Genomic DNA, 19100 nt, shown 5'->3' with positions numbered 1-19100 from the left:
ACTTTGAGATTGACATAAATTCATTACTTTTTAAGTGTTGTGCCTAAACCAGAGCCACATTTAAGGATTATATTTGTGTGTAAAGATCTTTACAAACCTTAAAAGCTTTACACTGCTGACAAAAAAAGTGTTGGACATATAAAAACAAATACTCAGAAACTTTGAACAGTTAAAGTATGGTTTGTTGAGACAAAGTTTTGATAATGAATATCTAAGTAGAAACTCAACTCAAGCGTAAAACAAAACAGACAAGAATATAAAATTGGTTCTGAAAAAAATCGAAAGAATGAACAGAAGGAACTGAGAAAATATTTTTAATTACTTTATTTTTAATTATGATTTAACCTGTGAAACCTCACAAACCACTTTTAAGCAGAACTGTACAGGTTTGTTCAACTGCGGGACCACTGTTCTCCCACCAAATAAAAGGAAAACAGCAGCAACCTGAGACAGGTCAGACCCACAAGGACACTGACCTCATCTTAGGCAGGAAACCACCGACGGCTTCAGGTGTCCCTCTAGTGGTTTTACGAGGCAACAACCTTTAAGATGAACTAAGAGTAGCCTTTTCTGCTTCATGTCTGTCTGTTTATTTTTTATTTTTTTTTTTGTTGCCATTTTCCCCATAAACAAAAATAAAATAGAAAGTAAAGATTACACAAACTGCACATTTACAACTGTTCTGTTTTCAGCTACATTTTGGAAACATGTTAGTGAAAATAACCCAGAAATCCATATTTAATAACTTTAAATCATAACAACATAGTCTGCAGCTTTTGTGGAGAAATCCATAATTACACAATAGTGCATCCAGGATGCACACATGGTCAAAATACACATCATGGTGCATACAAAGTTAATGTGGAAATCCAGTTTGTGAGTATGGAGTTGGTCGGTTCTGGGAAGGGACACTACTTCTTAACATTTTCTTGCTTGAATCAAACATTAAAATTTGTTAACAAGTGAATCATTTTATACATCTGCCTTTCGCCTTGAAATTAAATCTGATTGACCACGAGTGTAAAGCTGCTGAAGACAGAGACATAAATGCTGCATACACACATACTGATGTGTACATTTTCCTATATACACACACGTTCTCAGATCAATTAAAGCCCCAAGTTTTACTTCTCATTCCCATAATAGCCATTAACATACCGTACTTTAATAATATACTCTTATTCAGGTTAAGGGAGCGTTGCTCAGGGTTTTCCAAGCAATCCAGCTCCTCCAGCAGTCCAACAATCACACTCGTTAGGTTGACTGGTGATTCTAAACCGTCTGTCTGGGAGTCTGTGCATGCACTGTTGTTTTTCTTATTTCTGTCTCCGTGCGTGTCCCTGTGATGGACTGGCAACATGTCCAATGTGTAGACACAATACATACATTATGTCCTGTGAATGACTGCAGCCATGCCTAGTCTTCATCCACTAAGATGGCACTGCTGCAAAACCTTACTAATGCAAAGAGGAAGAATGTTTAGATAGTGTTTTAGTTTTCTGATGATATGTTGGCTATCAATATTCTTCAGAGAATGTTCTTTTTTGTGTTGTGCATTTGCACCTCTCTGTTTCCACTACCAGTGGACTCGGTTGCAGAACAACCTTATCCTGCTTCAAGCGCTAGGAAAGTTTGTCTCTAAAATATTCTCAAACCTGTTGATTTACAAGTTGTTAGTACTCATTTGTGGTTATCTGGATAGAGGCCTAAAAGAGGATAACGGTCGTGGTCTTGAAATATTTCTTCCAAATTTATTATCTGTGTTGTCTCATCTTTCTGGCTTTTTCCATGTTTGGGTGTTTCATGCATTTCATAAATTACGTTGATGAAATTAAAAAAAAAAAAAAAAAACACAAACTCAAAAATCCGGATACAAAACATACAACACAAATATTCATTCACGATTGCAAAACCACAAGTCACATTCAAGACCTGGTTAGTTCTTTCTGGCTTTCAGCAGAATCTGAGAAGTCCTGTTTCCCCTTGATGTGATGTCTGATTCCATCTGTACACGCAGCCCCGTGGAAGATAAATATCACCCTCCATCTCAGTGCTGCTCATCAGTAGCAAGCGCGCAAACAAAATCAGGTCACAACTTCTGGATGACCACCTGAAATTTACCTGACAACACAAACATTTTGTAGATTTGAGCCATTTCTCATCCTTGAAAAACAAAAAGATTATATATATATATATATATATATAATATAAAAAGACTAAAAATAAATACACTGAAGATCACATGAAAATCCACAAAATCCTTTCATATACACACCCAAACACTAATGAATAAGTTAATAAAAGTCTGGCTTGTATTGGTAGCCAGTGAACATGTTATACTGTATGTCATTATAGGAAGAGAGATTTGTATTCCATCAGCACTTACAGGACGGCATGACCGAGACCTCAGCTGTCACCACGCTCTCCAGACCAAGGTTACACAGAGCTCCTCTCACCACACCACATGAAAAAGCAAGGTACTGGGGAAAAAAACAAAACACAAACACATGTATAAAACAAATTAACCCCAACTGCAAGGAGGTGTAATTAGCAGCTTGGATTTAGGAGTAGAAAAAAAATAAAAAATAAAAGCGTCTGCTTGTATGTGGAGTTTGTTTAGGGCTGTGTTATACCTTGGGAGCCTGATCCATGTACTGCTTTCCATTTGACAGCTGAGTCAGTAGGGTAAACTTGTTATCCTGCAGGACATAGGTACCCTGCAAAGGGGAAATACAAATGTGTCTGGTAATTCATGTCATTCAAGACAAAAAAAGGACAAGACTGGTGGTGGGGATTGTTTATCTACAGTTGCTATAGGTTCCCTGTGAAAATTCTGTGTGCCACCCAGAAATCTCAGATACAGAGGTCTGTCTTTGAAGCCTACTGTTCCCCTTCAATTTTTTATTTTTACCTGGTGGTTTGTTCTGAGGTTATCAATTTGCCTCCTGAACACCTTCGTCCAGAAGTCTTTACAGACAAACTTCATGACATCCAACTCATCCTTAAAGCTGGGGGAGTCCCTGGTCAACCTGCACACATCAACCCAGACATCCATTATGAGGGAAATGCTTGTCAGACTTGTACACGGATGTGTGCGCCACCCACCTTTCAATGAGTCCTTGTCCCACCCTGAAGCCCATGCCTTCCAAGACAGAAATACAAGCAGCTCTGTCCTGAAGAGTCAGACAGTGAAACAAAGATTCAAGATTCAAGCCTTTATTGTTTTTGTATTGCCATACAACGAGATTAGAGGTGTAGATCTAAAGGTGTGTAGAATAATAAGTAAGGAAAGTAAAAAAAAGAAAACAAACTAAATGCTACATGGCAGCAACCAGTACCACTTCTCATTACAAGCAAAAAAATCTTGTTCCACATGCAGATTTTTCTACTTATTTCAAGTGAAAATCTACTTGAAACAGGTGAAAATTGTTGTTTTTTCCAGTGATGAGTCTTGTTTTAAGTGTAATGAGATTTTTTTTACTAAAATGAGACATTTTAACTAGAAATAAGACAAATATTCTTGTTAAGATTGTGAGTTTTTGCAGTGATCCATTTTACTTATCCTGTGAAGGACAGAGTCATATTGATAAGTTCAGAAAACTGTTTTTTATTGTTGTGTTTTGACGTATTTGATGTAAGCCCAGTGGATATTTAAAGCTTACAGAAGGCTGCATTTAACTGCTGCTATGTCATTCCTGCAGTATTTCTGCAGGTGTTTTGGTCAGTGCTATTATTTGTAATATATTATATTATTTGTAATCAGCACAATTATCTGTCCCCATATGATAAAATCCACCATCCCCCCTGATTCTTTTTTTACAACTCGAGTACTGGTAGCAATAGTAATAATAGTAGAAATAAGTGCCAGACATAGTGAAAGTAAAGACCAGTTTTAATTTTAAAAAAGTCACTGAAAATGAGGTGTTCACTGATAACTATACTGTAAAATAATGTAATCATATGGCACCTTTAGACAGGGGTGCAGATCCGATGTCAGGATTGGGGGGGACACCAAAGTGATTTTAATTTTAAATTTTTTGCCAATATGCAACTCATAACATGCCATAAATTGGTAAAGGCTCGCCAAAAAATACTGCACAGGGAATCATTTATTGTGCTTACCTTTCTTGTTTATTTGTCCTAAACAGCCAACAGTGTGTGTCACTGCTTACTTAACTGTTATATTCGTAAATCATAATTTTAAGGGTTTTGGGCATGTAGTGTCTACTCATCTCAAATTCTTCTCACCATCTTCCTTTTATCCTATGGGACTACTTTATGCACGATCAATTGGTATATGGATGAAATATGGAGCCCTAAACAAGTACAAGTACGGGCAGGTACGAATGTAAACAGAACGTTGACAAAAAGTCATTGTCGAGCCCGTCAAAAATTTTTAAAATATTAATTCAGACTAAAAAAAAAATAATTTATGGAGTAGCAATACTTTCATTCTGTACACCTCAAAACGCACCGTGGATGTATTATTTTTTTTTAAATATATTTTTAATAAATATTCTACATATTCAACCTTTAAGTCTGAAAATACATTTGTTCAATTTTGAATAATTTAGGGTATTTTTATTGGGGGGGACAATTCATGTTTTTCAGAAATTGGGGGGGACATGTCCCCCCCGTCCCCCCCGGGATCTGCACCCATGCCTTTAGATAATCAAAATATGTTGCATATGGAACAAAAACAGTCTTAAATACAAGTGCATGCCCTGCAAAATATGTTCTGTTGATGCTAAGACGTAATGTAGCAAGGTAAGTGCAGTTATCTGCGACTTTAATCGAGACTAAGTGATGTGTTTGTGATTGTGTTTCCACTCACCTTGTTGTCCATCTCTCCTTTACTGGACTGCTGCTCCCTGTAAACATGGGACACGATCTCCATGTGCAGAAACTCAAACAGGGACTCGTCTGCCATGCTGTAAAAAGCTGACATAAAGCCCAGTCCAAGTTCAATTAGATGAATACAGGAAACAAACCAACATTTACCATGGAAATCGTTTAGCATTAGTGAGCTAGATATAGATAGCTTCACATAGCTGGTGTGTTTTCCAGCTGCACAGTGCTAGTCGTGAAAAAAACGTACCTTTTATATCTCGATATACTGAAGACAACAAAGGCAAATCAATACATATATGGAGTGTAGTAATGTTAAATCGATTAAATTTAAGCAGAAAAATGCCACAACTAGCGCATCTGTGAAGAGACTGGGCTGTACGCGGAATAGCCCGTTTCTCTGGGGCGGTTCGATATTGACCTCAGGGCGGTCCGTTAATTCACGTATGCGGTGTTACGAGGAGTTATTCGCCTAGATTTGGCAACGTGGGGGACATTCAATGACATGTACAGTAATTCTACAGTCAGTAATAAAACTAATCTTTTAACGTTAGAGGCGTAAATACATCAGTGGATTAGAGAGTGTCATTCCAAGTTGTATAAAGTGGCCGCGTTACATTTCTGTGCGTGCCGGTGTATACAAACAAGCACACGCTTGACTGTAGCGAGCCAATCATGCCGCGTTCCATTTACCTCGGAAATCGGAACTAGGAACTGGGAATGGCAGCCATCTTGGAATGGTAACTCGGGGGTGGTGAAGCGTCTCCCACTTCCACAGTAGGAAATCCCACTTCGAGGGGCGTTCCAGTTGAAAATTCCGACTGGGAACTGGGAAATTCCGACTTCCGAGGACAAATGGAACGCGGCATCACTATGTGAAATGCTTATTGTCACGTGTTTCAAGTCTACGGTTCTGATTGGATCTCGACGACAAGCGACTTCCTTGTTGCTCATGTGATCTATGGATTTGATTTTAAAAACAAGGTTTGTCTCTTTTCCTTGTCTTTTATTTATTTGTTCTCAGCACATTCAGTCACTGCATTGTAACATTAATGCTTGAGCTTACATAACACGATAGTTTGCAGATGAATAAACTGTGAATTAGGGTGAAATATTACGAAATATGTAAAAAAGATGTAACATTTAACACCGCAGTCATTGCATGAAAGTGACTAACGATATATTGTTTATGTTTCCAGTCATGTCAGGCAGATACCCGATAGTTGTGCAGGGCGAAGCGTCTGAAACGGACTCTGATGATGAAGTGTACATCACTTCCCTGTCTACGGTCCAGACAGCTGCGGTCGGAGCCAAGGTGGTGCTGATGCTCCGTCCTTAACACCGCGGTTGAATTGGTTTGATATTGGATATTGGATATTATGAATTCAACACCCATAAAACTTGTGATACATAACACCGATTGCTTTCATTAAACCTCATTAAATCAGCCCATAATATGATTTTATAATAATTACTTTCTTGTGATAGTCTAGATGACCATGAACACATCACAAGCAATACAGTGGCGTCAATTCAGTCAAAGCTAAGGTATGGCAAGGTTACAAGTCACAGAACTTAACTAAAGTATCAATCAACACGTCCAGCAAATACTCATCACAGAAGTCTGTTATGTAGCTTATCTGTGTGGTCAAGAAAATTGGAACTTTTTCAAAGGCAGTCTCGCTCACTGCAAAAACTCAAAATCTTACCAGGAATATTTGTCTTATTTCTAGTTAAAATGTCTCATTTTTAGTCAAAAAATCTCATTACACTTAAAACAAGAGTCATCACCAGAAAAATAACTTGTTATTTGACCATTTTCACCTGTTTCAAGTACATTTTCACTTGAAATAAGTAGAAAAATCTGCCAGTGGGACAAGATTTATCTTCTCATTACAAGCAAAAAAATCTTGTTCCACTGGCAGATTTTTCTACTTATTTTAAGTGAAAATCTACTTGAAACAGGTGAAAATAGTTGTTTTTGAATCTTGTCCTAAATGTAATGAGTTTTTTTTTTACTAAAAATGAGACATTTTAACTAGAAATAAGACAAATATTCTTGTTAGGATTTTGAGTTTTTGCAGTGTATAATAACTAGTGAAATCGATCATGTTGTTCTGATTTGCATTTGTAGTTATTCTATATGTATTAAGTAATAGAATAATCAATACAAATAGACACAGAGTAATTCCATAAAGGTATTTAAAAAACAAACATTTACATTTTCCCTTGAAGCCAAGGTGTGGCGGCTGCCATACCATGGCATACCCAATTGACGCCCCTGAAGCAATATGACCAAAATCAGTGGTATGTATCTCAAGTTTTATGGGTGTTGAATTCATTAAACCACATTAAATCAGCCCATATATATGCCCATATATATGATTTTTTAATAATTACTGTTTTGTGATATATAGTCTAGATGACCATGAACACATCACAAGTGGTTTGACCAAAATCAGTGTTATGTATCACAAGTTTTATGGGTGTTGAATTCATAATATCCAATATCCAATATCAAACCAATTCAACCGCGGTGTCGGTAACTGCGGCATCCTGCTGGCGACTCCATCATTTTACTGTGTGTGGTTCATCTCAGGTTCCTGGGGAGGCCTCAGAAACGGACAGCGAGGGTGAAGCCGAGCAGTCAGGCCGAGCCTCTGCAGTGAGCCAGGAGAGCTCTCAGATACTGAGAAGAGACCTGCCTCCGCTCATCGTGGTCAGAGATCATCCTGATATCGTGTCCATCGTGGAGGACAGACCGAGCCCTTCACACAGATCAGGTGAGATCTGCCGCCTCCGGGGATGCTGGAACAAGCATGTGATGGGTGATACTTGCCTCTGGTTGTCTATGTATTTCTTGTGGAAACATATGCTCCCTTTCAAATGTCAGTGTATGCCCCAGAGTACAGGATGGAAAATCTTAATAATACCTTGGTTAATTGTTTGAATTGTTGTATTAGATACTGGTATTTAAAGACAAGGATATCATATTAAATCGTTATACTAAATTAAAGTCTTTCTTTTGCTTCCATTTTGTTGATTTGTTTTTATCCATCCATCCATCCATCCATCCATCCATCCATCCATCCATCCATCCATCCATCCATCCATCCATCCATCCATCCATCCATCCATTCATCCATCCATCCATTAAATAGATAGCTGTAGAGTGACATGGATCTCCAGCCTGGTTTGCGTCTCACTTATGTCAACATGTGATTCTGATTGCAGGTGAGACTCTTTTACAACAGAAGCTGCAGGAGTCTAACAGCCGGCTGTACGCTGATGTGGGACAAATGGTTCGGCAGGTTTATGGCAATGCCAGTAGGGAGGTACGTTGTGTTTGAGTCAGGAGACGTTTTGCAATATCTTTGTTTTTGTTTTTTCAGATGCTCTCTGTACTACAGCATCGCAGCAGGAGCAAGTATACTAGTTCTGCAGCTTTTGCACAAAAAGAAACAATTAGAACAATATTCATCAGTTGTGAGAGAACGTAGAACAAACATACGTTAAATATGTCATATGTTATAATGTTTGATGCAAGTTAGAATGGATTTACTAAAACGGAAATTCAAATCAAGAGTAGAATGGAGCTGAAACTGTTGAGACCGAATAAAGGCAGAGGAAAAATTAGCATTTTCTGCCGCAGTGTGGTAAGAAGTGCTTCCTGCATCTTGAAAGTGTTCAGCTGAGTAGAAACATTTACTTTATATCAGTAGCTTTATGTTTCAGTTGTTTTTTTCTTGACTCTGTGTTTGTGCAAAGGTACGCAGTGCAACATCTCAGCTGAATGCATCCCAGAGCGCCATCATCAATGCATCCCACAGCATCAGGTTAATTCTGGATGACCTGAAGGCTGTGTCTGAGAAGATTGACATCATCACCAGCTGCCAAATACTGCCTGATATTAACATCAACAATCCCAGTAATTACACTGCTGCTTTCCCTTAAAGAAATACATAAAAGTGTGCATTTTAAGAAAAGTAACATTTAGATTCTAGGTTCTAATTTTTCTACGGCTTACTTTTATCAAAAATCAGAGGCTAAGACTGAAGAAGGATGGAACCTCACAATAGCTTTATTCTTGGTATATTAATGTCAGGTGTATTTAACAGTCACTACTCATGTATTTATGATTTTTCTTGCTGTTTCTGTTAATCTTAATGTAACCTGACATGATTGAAATAAAACTTCCAACACAACAGGAGAGAGTTAAACACGCATGGCGGGCCGTATATCCACCATCACATCTGTGTGCAGGTGCTCTACACAGGGCTGTAGACATACACTAACACCACCACCAGCGGGGGAGAATGGTACCCACAATACCCACAATCCCATGCACGTGGTCAGGCTCAACTGCATCCCATTGATTTGGGATGCAGACTTCAAAGATCAGATGCCTGAAAAACAGATGCACAGAAGGTTTCCGTTGTATTGAGTTCAGTCACCCTAAAGGAAGAAGGGTGAGGTTATACGTGATGACCTATTTTAGCCACCTGATGGCGCCATTGATCAATTCATTACAACAGTCAATAGTGTACAAAACTTATTCATCTCGTGTATTTTCCTTCCAGACCGAGTTTGATCTATTTCTCCACCGGTACTGATGTTTAAATCTGTTCACATTTGTTTTTTAACTGTCTGGGCTGAAGTAAACGTAATCTGTCTTTCTTAAGAAGCTACATTACGTCTAAGATATATTGCATTTATCTACAGACACATGATGTTTTAAGACATGTTCTTTTTGTTTCCACTCATTTGCATTCGGATGTATTTCTGTATCCTGTTCCAAATACATGTATATGTAATATTAACCCTTTTTCGTTTCTCATGGAGGCCAAAAAAATATATCTATAAATCACATTGGGTCAATATATGGTCACATGCAATAACGTGTTTAGTTCTGCTACCCACAGTTATAACGGTGCTCATTTTACTCTCTAACTCTGTCTCATGCAGTGAAGTACTAAAAAATACAGACATGGAAGGATATTAATCATTTTAAATTATGCTGTCAAGTTTTTAAAGATAGGTCATCTTTCCTGTGGGAGAGCGAATGTTTGTTTGTTTGTTTGTTTGTTGGTCTTTTTTTAATAATATTTCATACACTTCTGTTTACCTCTCTGGTGTTTCTTCTTCCTCTGTCATCTCTTGGCTCTGGCACGGTCTCCAGGTATGAGCCTTCAGACCATCCAAACAATAACAGCTATTTCAGCCTCAGTCCTGTCAGTCCCAAAACAAGTAGATCCAAATGTGCCGAGAGGTGACAGCTGCAGGTCTGTTCAATACCACAAGCTCTTGGAGTTACTGTTTGATCTTATCTTGGGGCTACAGCGGCGTAAAGGTCTGCAATAAGTGGGAGTATAAAGATATGTTATTGTATATATATTTTTTAATCTTTCCCTCCCATGCAGGGTCAAAAAGCTGAAGAAGAATATTTCAAAAGCTTTGCAGAAATATCAATTTCAGTTAAATGTTTGAATCACTGTCAAGTGAAACAGTTCGTGTTTTCCCATTTTAGGGAAACATTTTTGACGTCTGAATCTGAGCCCATTTTCCAGTTTCACATGATCAAGCTGAAAAGAGCAGATTCACTCAGAGCGAAACTCTTTTTCACATTTGTCAAGTTCAAGTCAGACAGAGGAGCAAAGAGCCCTCCGTGTCTGTTTGAGAACAGATGTCCGAGTGTGTGAGGACCTTTACTACACTGATCCACTGACACTTCACTGTTAAGGGGGTGAGGTGAGGCATTCACTGCTGTGGGCCAATCCACGAGAGGAAAATAAGTGACCGTCAAAGCCTTCATTGTGGACAAATGTATTGCAGGACCTTTGTCAAAAACTGCAACACCCAGTTAACTGGCAACTGATTATACATATGTTACTTTAATATAAAATGTGTATATCTCTGTAAATGTGGCAAAATTGTTTCCTGCTGGTCAGTGCATCTTCTGGCTTTCTGAAACGTTTAAAAACTTTAACTAAAAATGTTCAATGTCATTTGAATGAGTGTTACCCTTTTTGCCAGACTGAAGCAGAGGTGGAGGATCAAAGATAGATTAAAAGAAGGCAGATCAGAGTCTTGGGACACAAATACATAATTGTATTATGTATTTGTTCAGAGCTAAAGCCGCATTTGTTGCTCCTCCAGACAACTATTTTTCATTTACTACTACTACTGTCATTTAGCAGACACTTTTATCCAAAGCGACTTACATCTGAGAGAACAACACAGCAAAAAAAGTGACATTTTTCACAGTGTGTGTTTTGTGTGTCTGCTATAGTGTATTAGTCCATCAGTCTCAGCTGTGTTGACTGAGCTCCTGGCTTTCAAGGGTTTATGAGTGAATGAGAAAAACAACAGAAACACCATTAAAATTGGGACATGGAAGTCATTGCTGAAAAAAAAAATTAATCAATAAAAGAACATAAACAACCTGGTTTATTAAACCAGAAAGATCTTACTGATATTAAAAATCTTTTCTTTGGCGTTGATGGATGAAGGCTAGTTTTACATGTTACATATCGAGTATGGAACGCTGTTTCATTCAAAATTAAATAAAAAAAATATCCCATTATGAAATAAAAGTGTCATAAAAATAAATAAATATACCGATATGAAATAATTTGTGATGAAATAAAAAAGAAGGGTACCAAAGATGATGCAAAGCACGTTTATTGGTATAGCACATTTCATGTACAAGACAACTCAAAGTGCTTTACATACATTTTTTTTGAATGCATTAAATAATAAAAGTTTAAAAGCAGAATTAAAGACTGACAGGCTTAAGTTAAAAAGAATAAAATTTTATTTATTTTTTTTTTTTTATTTATTTATTGGCTTTGTCTCGAACACAACAAAACCCAATCAAATTAAAAGCATCAGAATAAAAAAAAATAAAAGCAAAACAATTTAACAGTCTCATTCAAAAGTAAAACACAAATCAAAACAATGTGTTCGAGAGGGAACAGGAGGAAGCAGAACGCTTATTTAGTCCTGTCCCTTCCTCACAATATCATATATAAACTATAAAAATTAAATAAAGTTAAAAGAAAAAAAAAAAAAATATAACAAAAAATAAATAAATACAACACAAACAACCAATAAGCAATATCAGTAATTATAATCATAATTGAACCGGTCTCCTCAATATCCTAAATTCCAGAGTCCATCTCCCAGTCACCTCTACAATGATCCACGAACAAATTAATGCAATACAAGAAATAAAGGTTATAGTGCATTGTGATATATAAGTGAAATGCAACCGAAAATTAAAAGGTTTTCAACCCTGACTTAAAGGAATTGAGAGTTTATTCCACAGTTAAGGAGCATTAACACTGAATGCTTCTTCACCATGTTTCATTCTAACTCTGGGTAAGTATGACTGAGCGTTCTGGCTGGTTAGAGATGTATATCGGCCTGAGACCATTCACAGATTTATATACCAACTGCAGGATTTTGAAATCTATTCTGTGACAGACGGGAAGCCAATGTAAAGATCTAAGAACTGGAGTTACATGATGCACTCTTTTGGTCTTAGTGGGGAGGTTGGCAGCAGCATTCTGAACTAACTGCAGCTCTTTGATGGATTTTTTAGGGAGACCCGCGAGAACAGCGTTACAGTAGTCCAGTCTACTAAAGATAAAAACATGGACACGTTTTTAACAAGTTAATCCTTGATATGTTCTTTAGGTGATAATAGGCTGACTTCATTACTGTCTTAATGTGGCTGTTGAAATTCAGATTTGAGTCCAGAATCACTCCCAGATTTCTGGCCTGGCTATTTGTTTTTATCTTTACTGCTTGAAGCTGAGAGCTAACTTTTTAATCTTTCTTCCTTGGCTCCAAACACTATCATTACTGTTTTGTCTTAATTTAACTAAAGACAATTCTGGCACAGCCACTCTTTAATTTGATCAATGCATTTGATACATGTTTGAATTGGGTTATAGTCTCTTGGTGAGATAGTTATATAGATTTGTGTGTCATCTGCGTAGTTATGGTAACACATTTTGTTCCTTTTCATAATTTGACTGAATGGGAACATATAGATGTTAAACAACAGAGGCCTCTGAATTCAACCTTGAGGAACTCCATGTGTTATTTTTGTTTGCTTTGATTTTTATTTACCTAAATGCACAAAACAGTTCCTCCCTTTTAGATAGGACTCAAACCATGTAAGTGGTGTCCCAGAAAGTCCCACCCAGTTCTTCAACAGGTCTATCATGACATCATGACATCAACAGTCATTTAGTATCAGGAGGTTATACAGCTGTCGAAAAACAACTTTTTCAATGATTTTACTAAGAAAGGGGAGGTTTGATGCCGTTTGAGGCCTATAGCTGTTCATGAGTGAACTGTCTAGATCATTCTTTTTTTAAAGTGGCTTAATGAAGGCTGTTTTAGGCACTGAGAAAATATACCTGGAAGCAGAAACATATTTACAATGTCTAGAGGATTTAAGGCCATACAATGTTAGACAGAATTGTATCCTGGTTTCTCTCAGTGAACACAGATGCAGCACATATCCTGCGTCTAGCATAGGAGCACTGACTGACTGTCTGATTTTCTGAATTCTGTGAGTAAAGAAAGAAGCAAACTCATTGTTGGAAAGAAGTTTAGGGTCAACTGACTCAGGGGAATTTGTTCGGCTGTCAACAGTAGTGAACAAAGTGCATGCATTATTGTTGTTTTTGGCAATCACGTCAGAAAAATATGATTGCCTTGCATCCCTCAGCTCTGTATTATATATGCTCAGTCTCTCTGTATTAATGTCACAATGACCCTGTAATTTAGTTTTCTGCCACCTGCGTTCAGCTTTTCAACGCTCTTTTTTCAGCTCTGATCCCTGCAGCATTTCTTCATGGAGGTTTCTAAAGAACAAATCGTTTACACGAAAAGCAAAAGAGCAGAATAACATTTTAAAATTGCAGTACATGACAACATCATTACATGTCCATTGATCAATGACTGAACATTGCAGTGCAAAGTAAAGTAAAAGACTACGCTGAACAGATGAGGTCAGACAGTCTCCTTGGACTATGATGTTTTCAGATGGCACTGAATTACAGAGCAGGTGGAGGAAAACCTGGATAAGTGGAGATGTTTGCTCATTAGAAGAAAGAATACCTGTGGGTACATAAAGGGTAAAATGACATAACAGTGAGGATACCAGGAATAGGGATGAAGAAGGTTCACAAATGTAAAAACTAGGATTCAACTGTGCAAGACAATGGACAGTGTGGAAACTAAGCAAAGGAGGGGGTTCAGGTAGGATGGAGAAGCATTGGAAATTACCTGGGATGGAAGAATAGAAGAGAGAGTAAAGAGAAAGATGTACAAAAAAGACCTGAGACTGGAGACCCTCTGATGTGCTTCATTCCAACAATGTAAGACATAGACTGACAAAAGGGGGAAATCGTTTAGGCATTAAAGAAAAATACTTGGTTAGGTTTAGAAGAAGGTAAAAGTCTGAACGGCACAACCACACCAGAAAAAAGAAGTTGATTGGTTCTTAGAACGTGTGAATGTGTTTGAATGTGTATGAAAGTTGGTGGTGGTCAGAGGGGCCGTTTGGCGCGATATTCCAGCCACACTTCTGTCAGTCTGCCCCAGGGCAGCTGTGGCTACAATGTAGCTACCACCACCGGAGAGAATGTGTATGAATGAATAATGATCTCAGTAAAGCGCTCTGGGTGCCTAGAAGGGCGTTATATAAAACCAAGTCATTATTATTATTAAATTAGAGTCTTTTGAGATGAGACCACGTAAAGTCTCTTTTGGAGTGGCTGGGACTGCAACACACTATTGCAATGTAGAGGCCCAAGAAATTATATTTTCTCCAGACAGCACGTACATATAAATCCTATGAGATCAGGTTGGATATCTGCGTGAGCATCACCTCAGTGGTGAATATACTAACTTTCAAAATCACAAACTAAGTAACATCTTCAAATCTCTCTCTTTTATTGGTTTGAAAGAGAGAGGGGCAGGAACTTATTACACATTGACCAAATCAGTTATCAAGTCTGTGATTTCCCCTGATGGAAGAAGTGTATCTGTTTCAAAGTGAAATATAAGCCCCGTGGTATCAGAGTTACAGTCAAAAGAGAAGCCCTCACATTACCATTTATATAAAACATCTTTTCTTGTTTTAGTGACAGTGGTTTGAGGCTCACAATCAAGGATGGGGTTCTGCTTGAGATGGCAGACTAACTAAAGGCTAAAACAGGAACACAATGTACTAGGGCTCTGAGGAGAGAGTTGAGAGCAGGTTAGTGAAAAGAAAGCCAAGATTAATATATTGTGTTGTTTATCTGTGCGAGAAACCACAGGCTGCTGTGTTATGGGTCTGTTTGAGAGGCTGTGTGTGTGTGTGTGTGTGTGTGTGTGTGCGTGCACAAAAGGGCATCACCCATATTAGCCAGCCAGTGCTTGTCTCCTGAGAACACACTGTTTATATGGCTGGCTGAGCAGAGCTGCACACAACACGACTTCAGAAGAGCGCCGGTCTGTCTGATAACCTTGTTTCCTGCTGGATTCAAGACAACATGGAAATAGGACGTATCCCACTGAAAGACCAGAGAAGAGACGGATAAAAAGAGTATTTAAAAAGAAAAGAAATGGGCACAATGTTTTAAGTTGAATCTGGTGGATGAAAACATCAGCCCAAGAGTAGCCCACTACACAAGTGGAGTGCACCTGCCACAAAGACCATCTGATTCATGATTCACCTGCCTCTTTTTTAAGATTTGCCATTTTTCTTGGTTCCTCCGCACCATAAACAGCCTCAAAGACTCGTCTCATTGCTGCTCTCTGGATGATGCTATACAAGCAGACTTGTATTTTATTCCAGTGTCTTGATTTAACTCAACTTTACTCATCTTTTAACACAATGCTGTTCATTTACTTCCCAAATACTATATCTAACTGATATTTTTCTCAAGAAAAAAGACTTTAATAAACATTTTATTCATGTTGTATTCTTTAATTCAGAATTCTTTGTCCTCATAAGCTGTTGCTGCTTATAAGTATATCAATTAAAGCCATGTGCACAATCAATACATCTCAAATCACACACAATGAGGAAGAAAAAAAGGTGAGAAAGAAGTTGAGACAGTTCAAGTGAAAAATTGAGCATTACATTGTGGCCTTTAAAAGCATTTTTACTAATGAAGACATGCACTAAAAATGATTTAATTAATTCAATAATCAAATCGTTTTTTGAATGTAACTAAAAAAACATAAATCCATAATGTTTAAAGTGTTATTAATTTCACTGAACCACTTGCAAGAAACATATCAAACTTATGCCCTATTAACTTTATAAGAAAGCATCACAATGCTGTGAATTTTGTAGAAATCATGTGATTTGATGACATCACTAGGAGCGCTTGCCAGTAGATCAATGGTTTCTGCACGTGGAGTCTTGGGTTTTCCTGAACAGCAGTGGATTCTGTAAATTAGCTGAACAAAACATTGACTCATCTTCTCTCTTTTGAGGCCTGTTTGTGAACCCCTGGTCCTGTTTGTTCCCAAATTAGTGAATTAAATTTAAATTTGTCATGGGTGCCTGGAAATTTCACAGCTCTTCCTCTGGGTGGGGATGTCTGACAGTAAATGCTGAAAATGCAGTTTAAAAAAAAAAAAAGAAATCTGTCATGGCTGAATGGAGGCAGAAAATTCCTCCATCCTGTAGTGTACGTGTTCCCCACAGGCACTTATTTTTGACAATTTCTGACACAATTCCACGCCTTTCAGAGTTGCTCGTCTTAACACGGGATTTAAACATCTCAGAGATCCTGCATATTAGTTTCTCTTATTTTTTTCTCAAGCAGCCAGTGTCCAGTGCTCCAAAAATCAATTCTGCTCACGCGTCAAGAGAATCAGCTTTTGCTTGAGCTGAACAGAATCACATACTCACTCAGGCTCTGCATTATTTATTTATTTTCTTTCCAGACTCATCTTATTGTCTGGGCATTGTGGTTTTAATATTGTCCGCTGGCTCTGATGAATATTTCAATTGTCAGATAAAATCAGAAACGACTGAGCTTGAGTTAAATTGTTAAAAAAGGAAGGAGCCTGCGCTGCTATTGTGTGAGTACATGGTGTCTGTTGGGACAGCAGATGGTCAGGATTCAGCCTCCAGGATCTCTCGTCTCATTGGACAGCAAAGCAATGAATCCGTCCCATTAAAAATTAACCTGCATACGGATCAAACCCTATAACTGCTACGGATGAAGCAGCTATAGGGTAAGGCCAGCTTATCGAAAGAAGACTTTCATCTATTATAATTCAACTTTGTTTATATATATGAATTTTCATGATAAAAAATAAAATCAGTGGTTTTCACTTAGCCTCAGTATACCTTACATTACAGTAATGGCAGTATCAGATCAGCTGCTTGTTTGTGTGACTCTCATAAGAAACACATTTTAACCTTCTGGCATGAAAAGTTAAAAAAAAGTTCTACATTTTCTCCAGTACAACAAAACAACAGCTATATATATCTGTGTATGTTTATTATGTAAATCTATGTATCTTAAATTCATTTGCTTTATACATTTTTTTAAACTGAAAACAACACTGAAATCACCTTTACAACATGATTTATGTGCTTCTTCACAAGAAAAGAGAACATTTCATGGAATTTCAAATTTGTTGTATGAGTATTTCTGAGCTAAAATAATGGTACATAATTCACTTACAATGCTTTTATAGATCATTTGGAGACCAGTTGTAAGAAATATATCCAAAATAATGAGAGGGATTTGTCATAATTCCTCATGTATGTTTATTTTAACTTTACAATATGTTTATTTGTTCCCATTATTATCTATAGTTAGTTTTTATACTGAAAAAATATAATTTCACAAACAGTAAATATCAAGCGACACCAACATTATTCTCATTAGTGGCTTTCAAATGATCACTAAAGCATTTGCAAATAATTAACCAGTTATTAACATGTCATTTGCTACAATCTCTAAGCAAATAAGGCTAGCATAATGAAAAAGCAATGCTGCCAGTGCACTGGGAAACTTTCTCTTCATTTTGATAGCGGAGGCTGCAAAGAGTAAGTTCTAACATAAAGGCAGCACAGATCAGAAAATACCTCAAGTGCTTCTCAGAAAACCAAAATATATTCAGATATGTTTCTGTGTAGCTGTGGCTCCATTTCCACAGTCACAGTCCGACTGCAGGTGTCTGGCAACCTAAAGTTGGCTCGCCCTGTTCCTAGCTGCACACTTGAAATGGATTGACTCAACTATTTCTGCTGCTAAATCGGTTGACGTGATAAAAAGTAAATGTACAACTCTCATAGACCTTGGTCTGTTAGCAATTCAGAGCCACGATGAGTCCTGAAAGAGGGTACAAAGATCTAACTCATGACGGGAGATCTAAGCAGCCAGTGTGTGAATATTCATGTTCCTGTCTTTAAAAATGACCAATTTTAGTTTTACATCTAGAAGAAGACTTTTGTTGGAAAAATAGAGATTTTTTTTTTCTCTTTGGACAATTTCCACTTCTTTACAAGTGCTGTGCTGAACTTAAAGGCACAGTTTAAGTGTTACTAAAATGTAAAACTACCATTTAACCCTGACCACATAAGAGCATATAGATCTGCTGTGTTTACGGCAGATCCATTGACGATATTATGTTGATGTGTGGGGTTGGGCAGGCTTGGCTTGTAACATCTCTTTTCCACTAGAGGTGAACTTTGCTGTCTTAGACCAGGAGCACGTAAACTGTCTTGTAACAAGCTGCCCTCATGGTGTTAGAAGTGCTACTGCTATATGGAGTGGCTTTAAAGGAGCACTGTGTAAGATATTATTTTAAAATATGCCAAAATAACCTAGAAAAAACAAGAGTGTGAGGAAAAAAAAAGGTGCAACCATCTCAAAAAAAATTATGATTATGAATTTGGCTGCTGAGATATATACCAAGTTTGCATGCTAAATAACTAGCTTCAATCCGTCCAGTCCTGTAATTCCAGTTTCTGCCATGTGTGGTGCTAGCGAGCAACAAAGAGGCCTCTGTACAACATGTTGCCACAAACAAGTTGCATGGTTTGTTGGACGTACTTGAATTTGTTGCCAGTCATGTAGATACTGCACATACACTGTTAAAAGCAATGGATGACACATTAGGTCACGTGACCCATTGCTTCAGCAAGGATGGCTGAAGCTCTGAGGAAGAGAAAGCTGCCACCGCATGGTACAAGCAAATAAAAAGCAGATAAAAAC

At 37.6% G+C, this 19100-nt stretch overlaps 2 protein-coding genes across 4 annotated transcripts; one reads left to right on the top strand and one right to left on the bottom strand.

The window, feature by feature from the left end:
• Positions 1-297: 297 nt before the first annotated feature.
• On the bottom strand, positions 298-5239 carry trappc6bl (trafficking protein particle complex subunit 6B, like). Of its 3 annotated transcripts, none has more exons than XM_061719268.1 (7): positions 5099-5239; positions 4835-4941; positions 3106-3173; positions 2912-3029; positions 2634-2717; positions 2387-2480; positions 298-2121 (listed from the first exon to the last, which is right to left on the bottom strand). In XM_061719268.1, exons 2-7 carry the CDS (start codon positions 4928-4930, stop codon positions 2090-2092), a joined length of 492 nt encoding a protein of 163 aa, XP_061575252.1. In that variant the 5' UTR covers positions 4931-4941; positions 5099-5239; the 3' UTR covers positions 298-2089. The 3 variants fall into 3 exon arrangements, with proteins under 3 accessions (XP_061575252.1, XP_061575253.1, XP_061575251.1); XM_061719269.1 differs by having other exon boundaries at positions 4835-4931; XM_061719267.1 differs by lacking the exon at positions 5099-5239 and having other exon boundaries at positions 4835-4948.
• Positions 5240-6048: 809 nt separating this feature from the next.
• On the top strand, positions 6049-9644 carry bloc1s3 (biogenesis of lysosomal organelles complex-1, subunit 3). Its single transcript, XM_061720297.1, has 4 exons — positions 6049-6163; positions 7448-7631; positions 8083-8183; positions 8617-9644. Exons 1-4 carry the CDS (start codon positions 6050-6052, stop codon positions 8800-8802), a joined length of 585 nt encoding a protein of 194 aa, XP_061576281.1. The 5' UTR covers position 6049; the 3' UTR covers positions 8803-9644.
• The last annotated feature ends 9456 nt before the right edge of the window (positions 9645-19100 follow it).

The sequence above is a fragment of the Cololabis saira genome, chromosome 4, assembly GCF_033807715.1.
Source record: "Cololabis saira isolate AMF1-May2022 chromosome 4, fColSai1.1, whole genome shotgun sequence".
In the NCBI taxonomy this organism is placed as follows: domain Eukaryota; kingdom Metazoa; phylum Chordata; class Actinopteri; order Beloniformes; family Belonidae; genus Cololabis; species Cololabis saira.
This window is presented reverse-complemented; position numbering and strand designations above follow the sequence as displayed.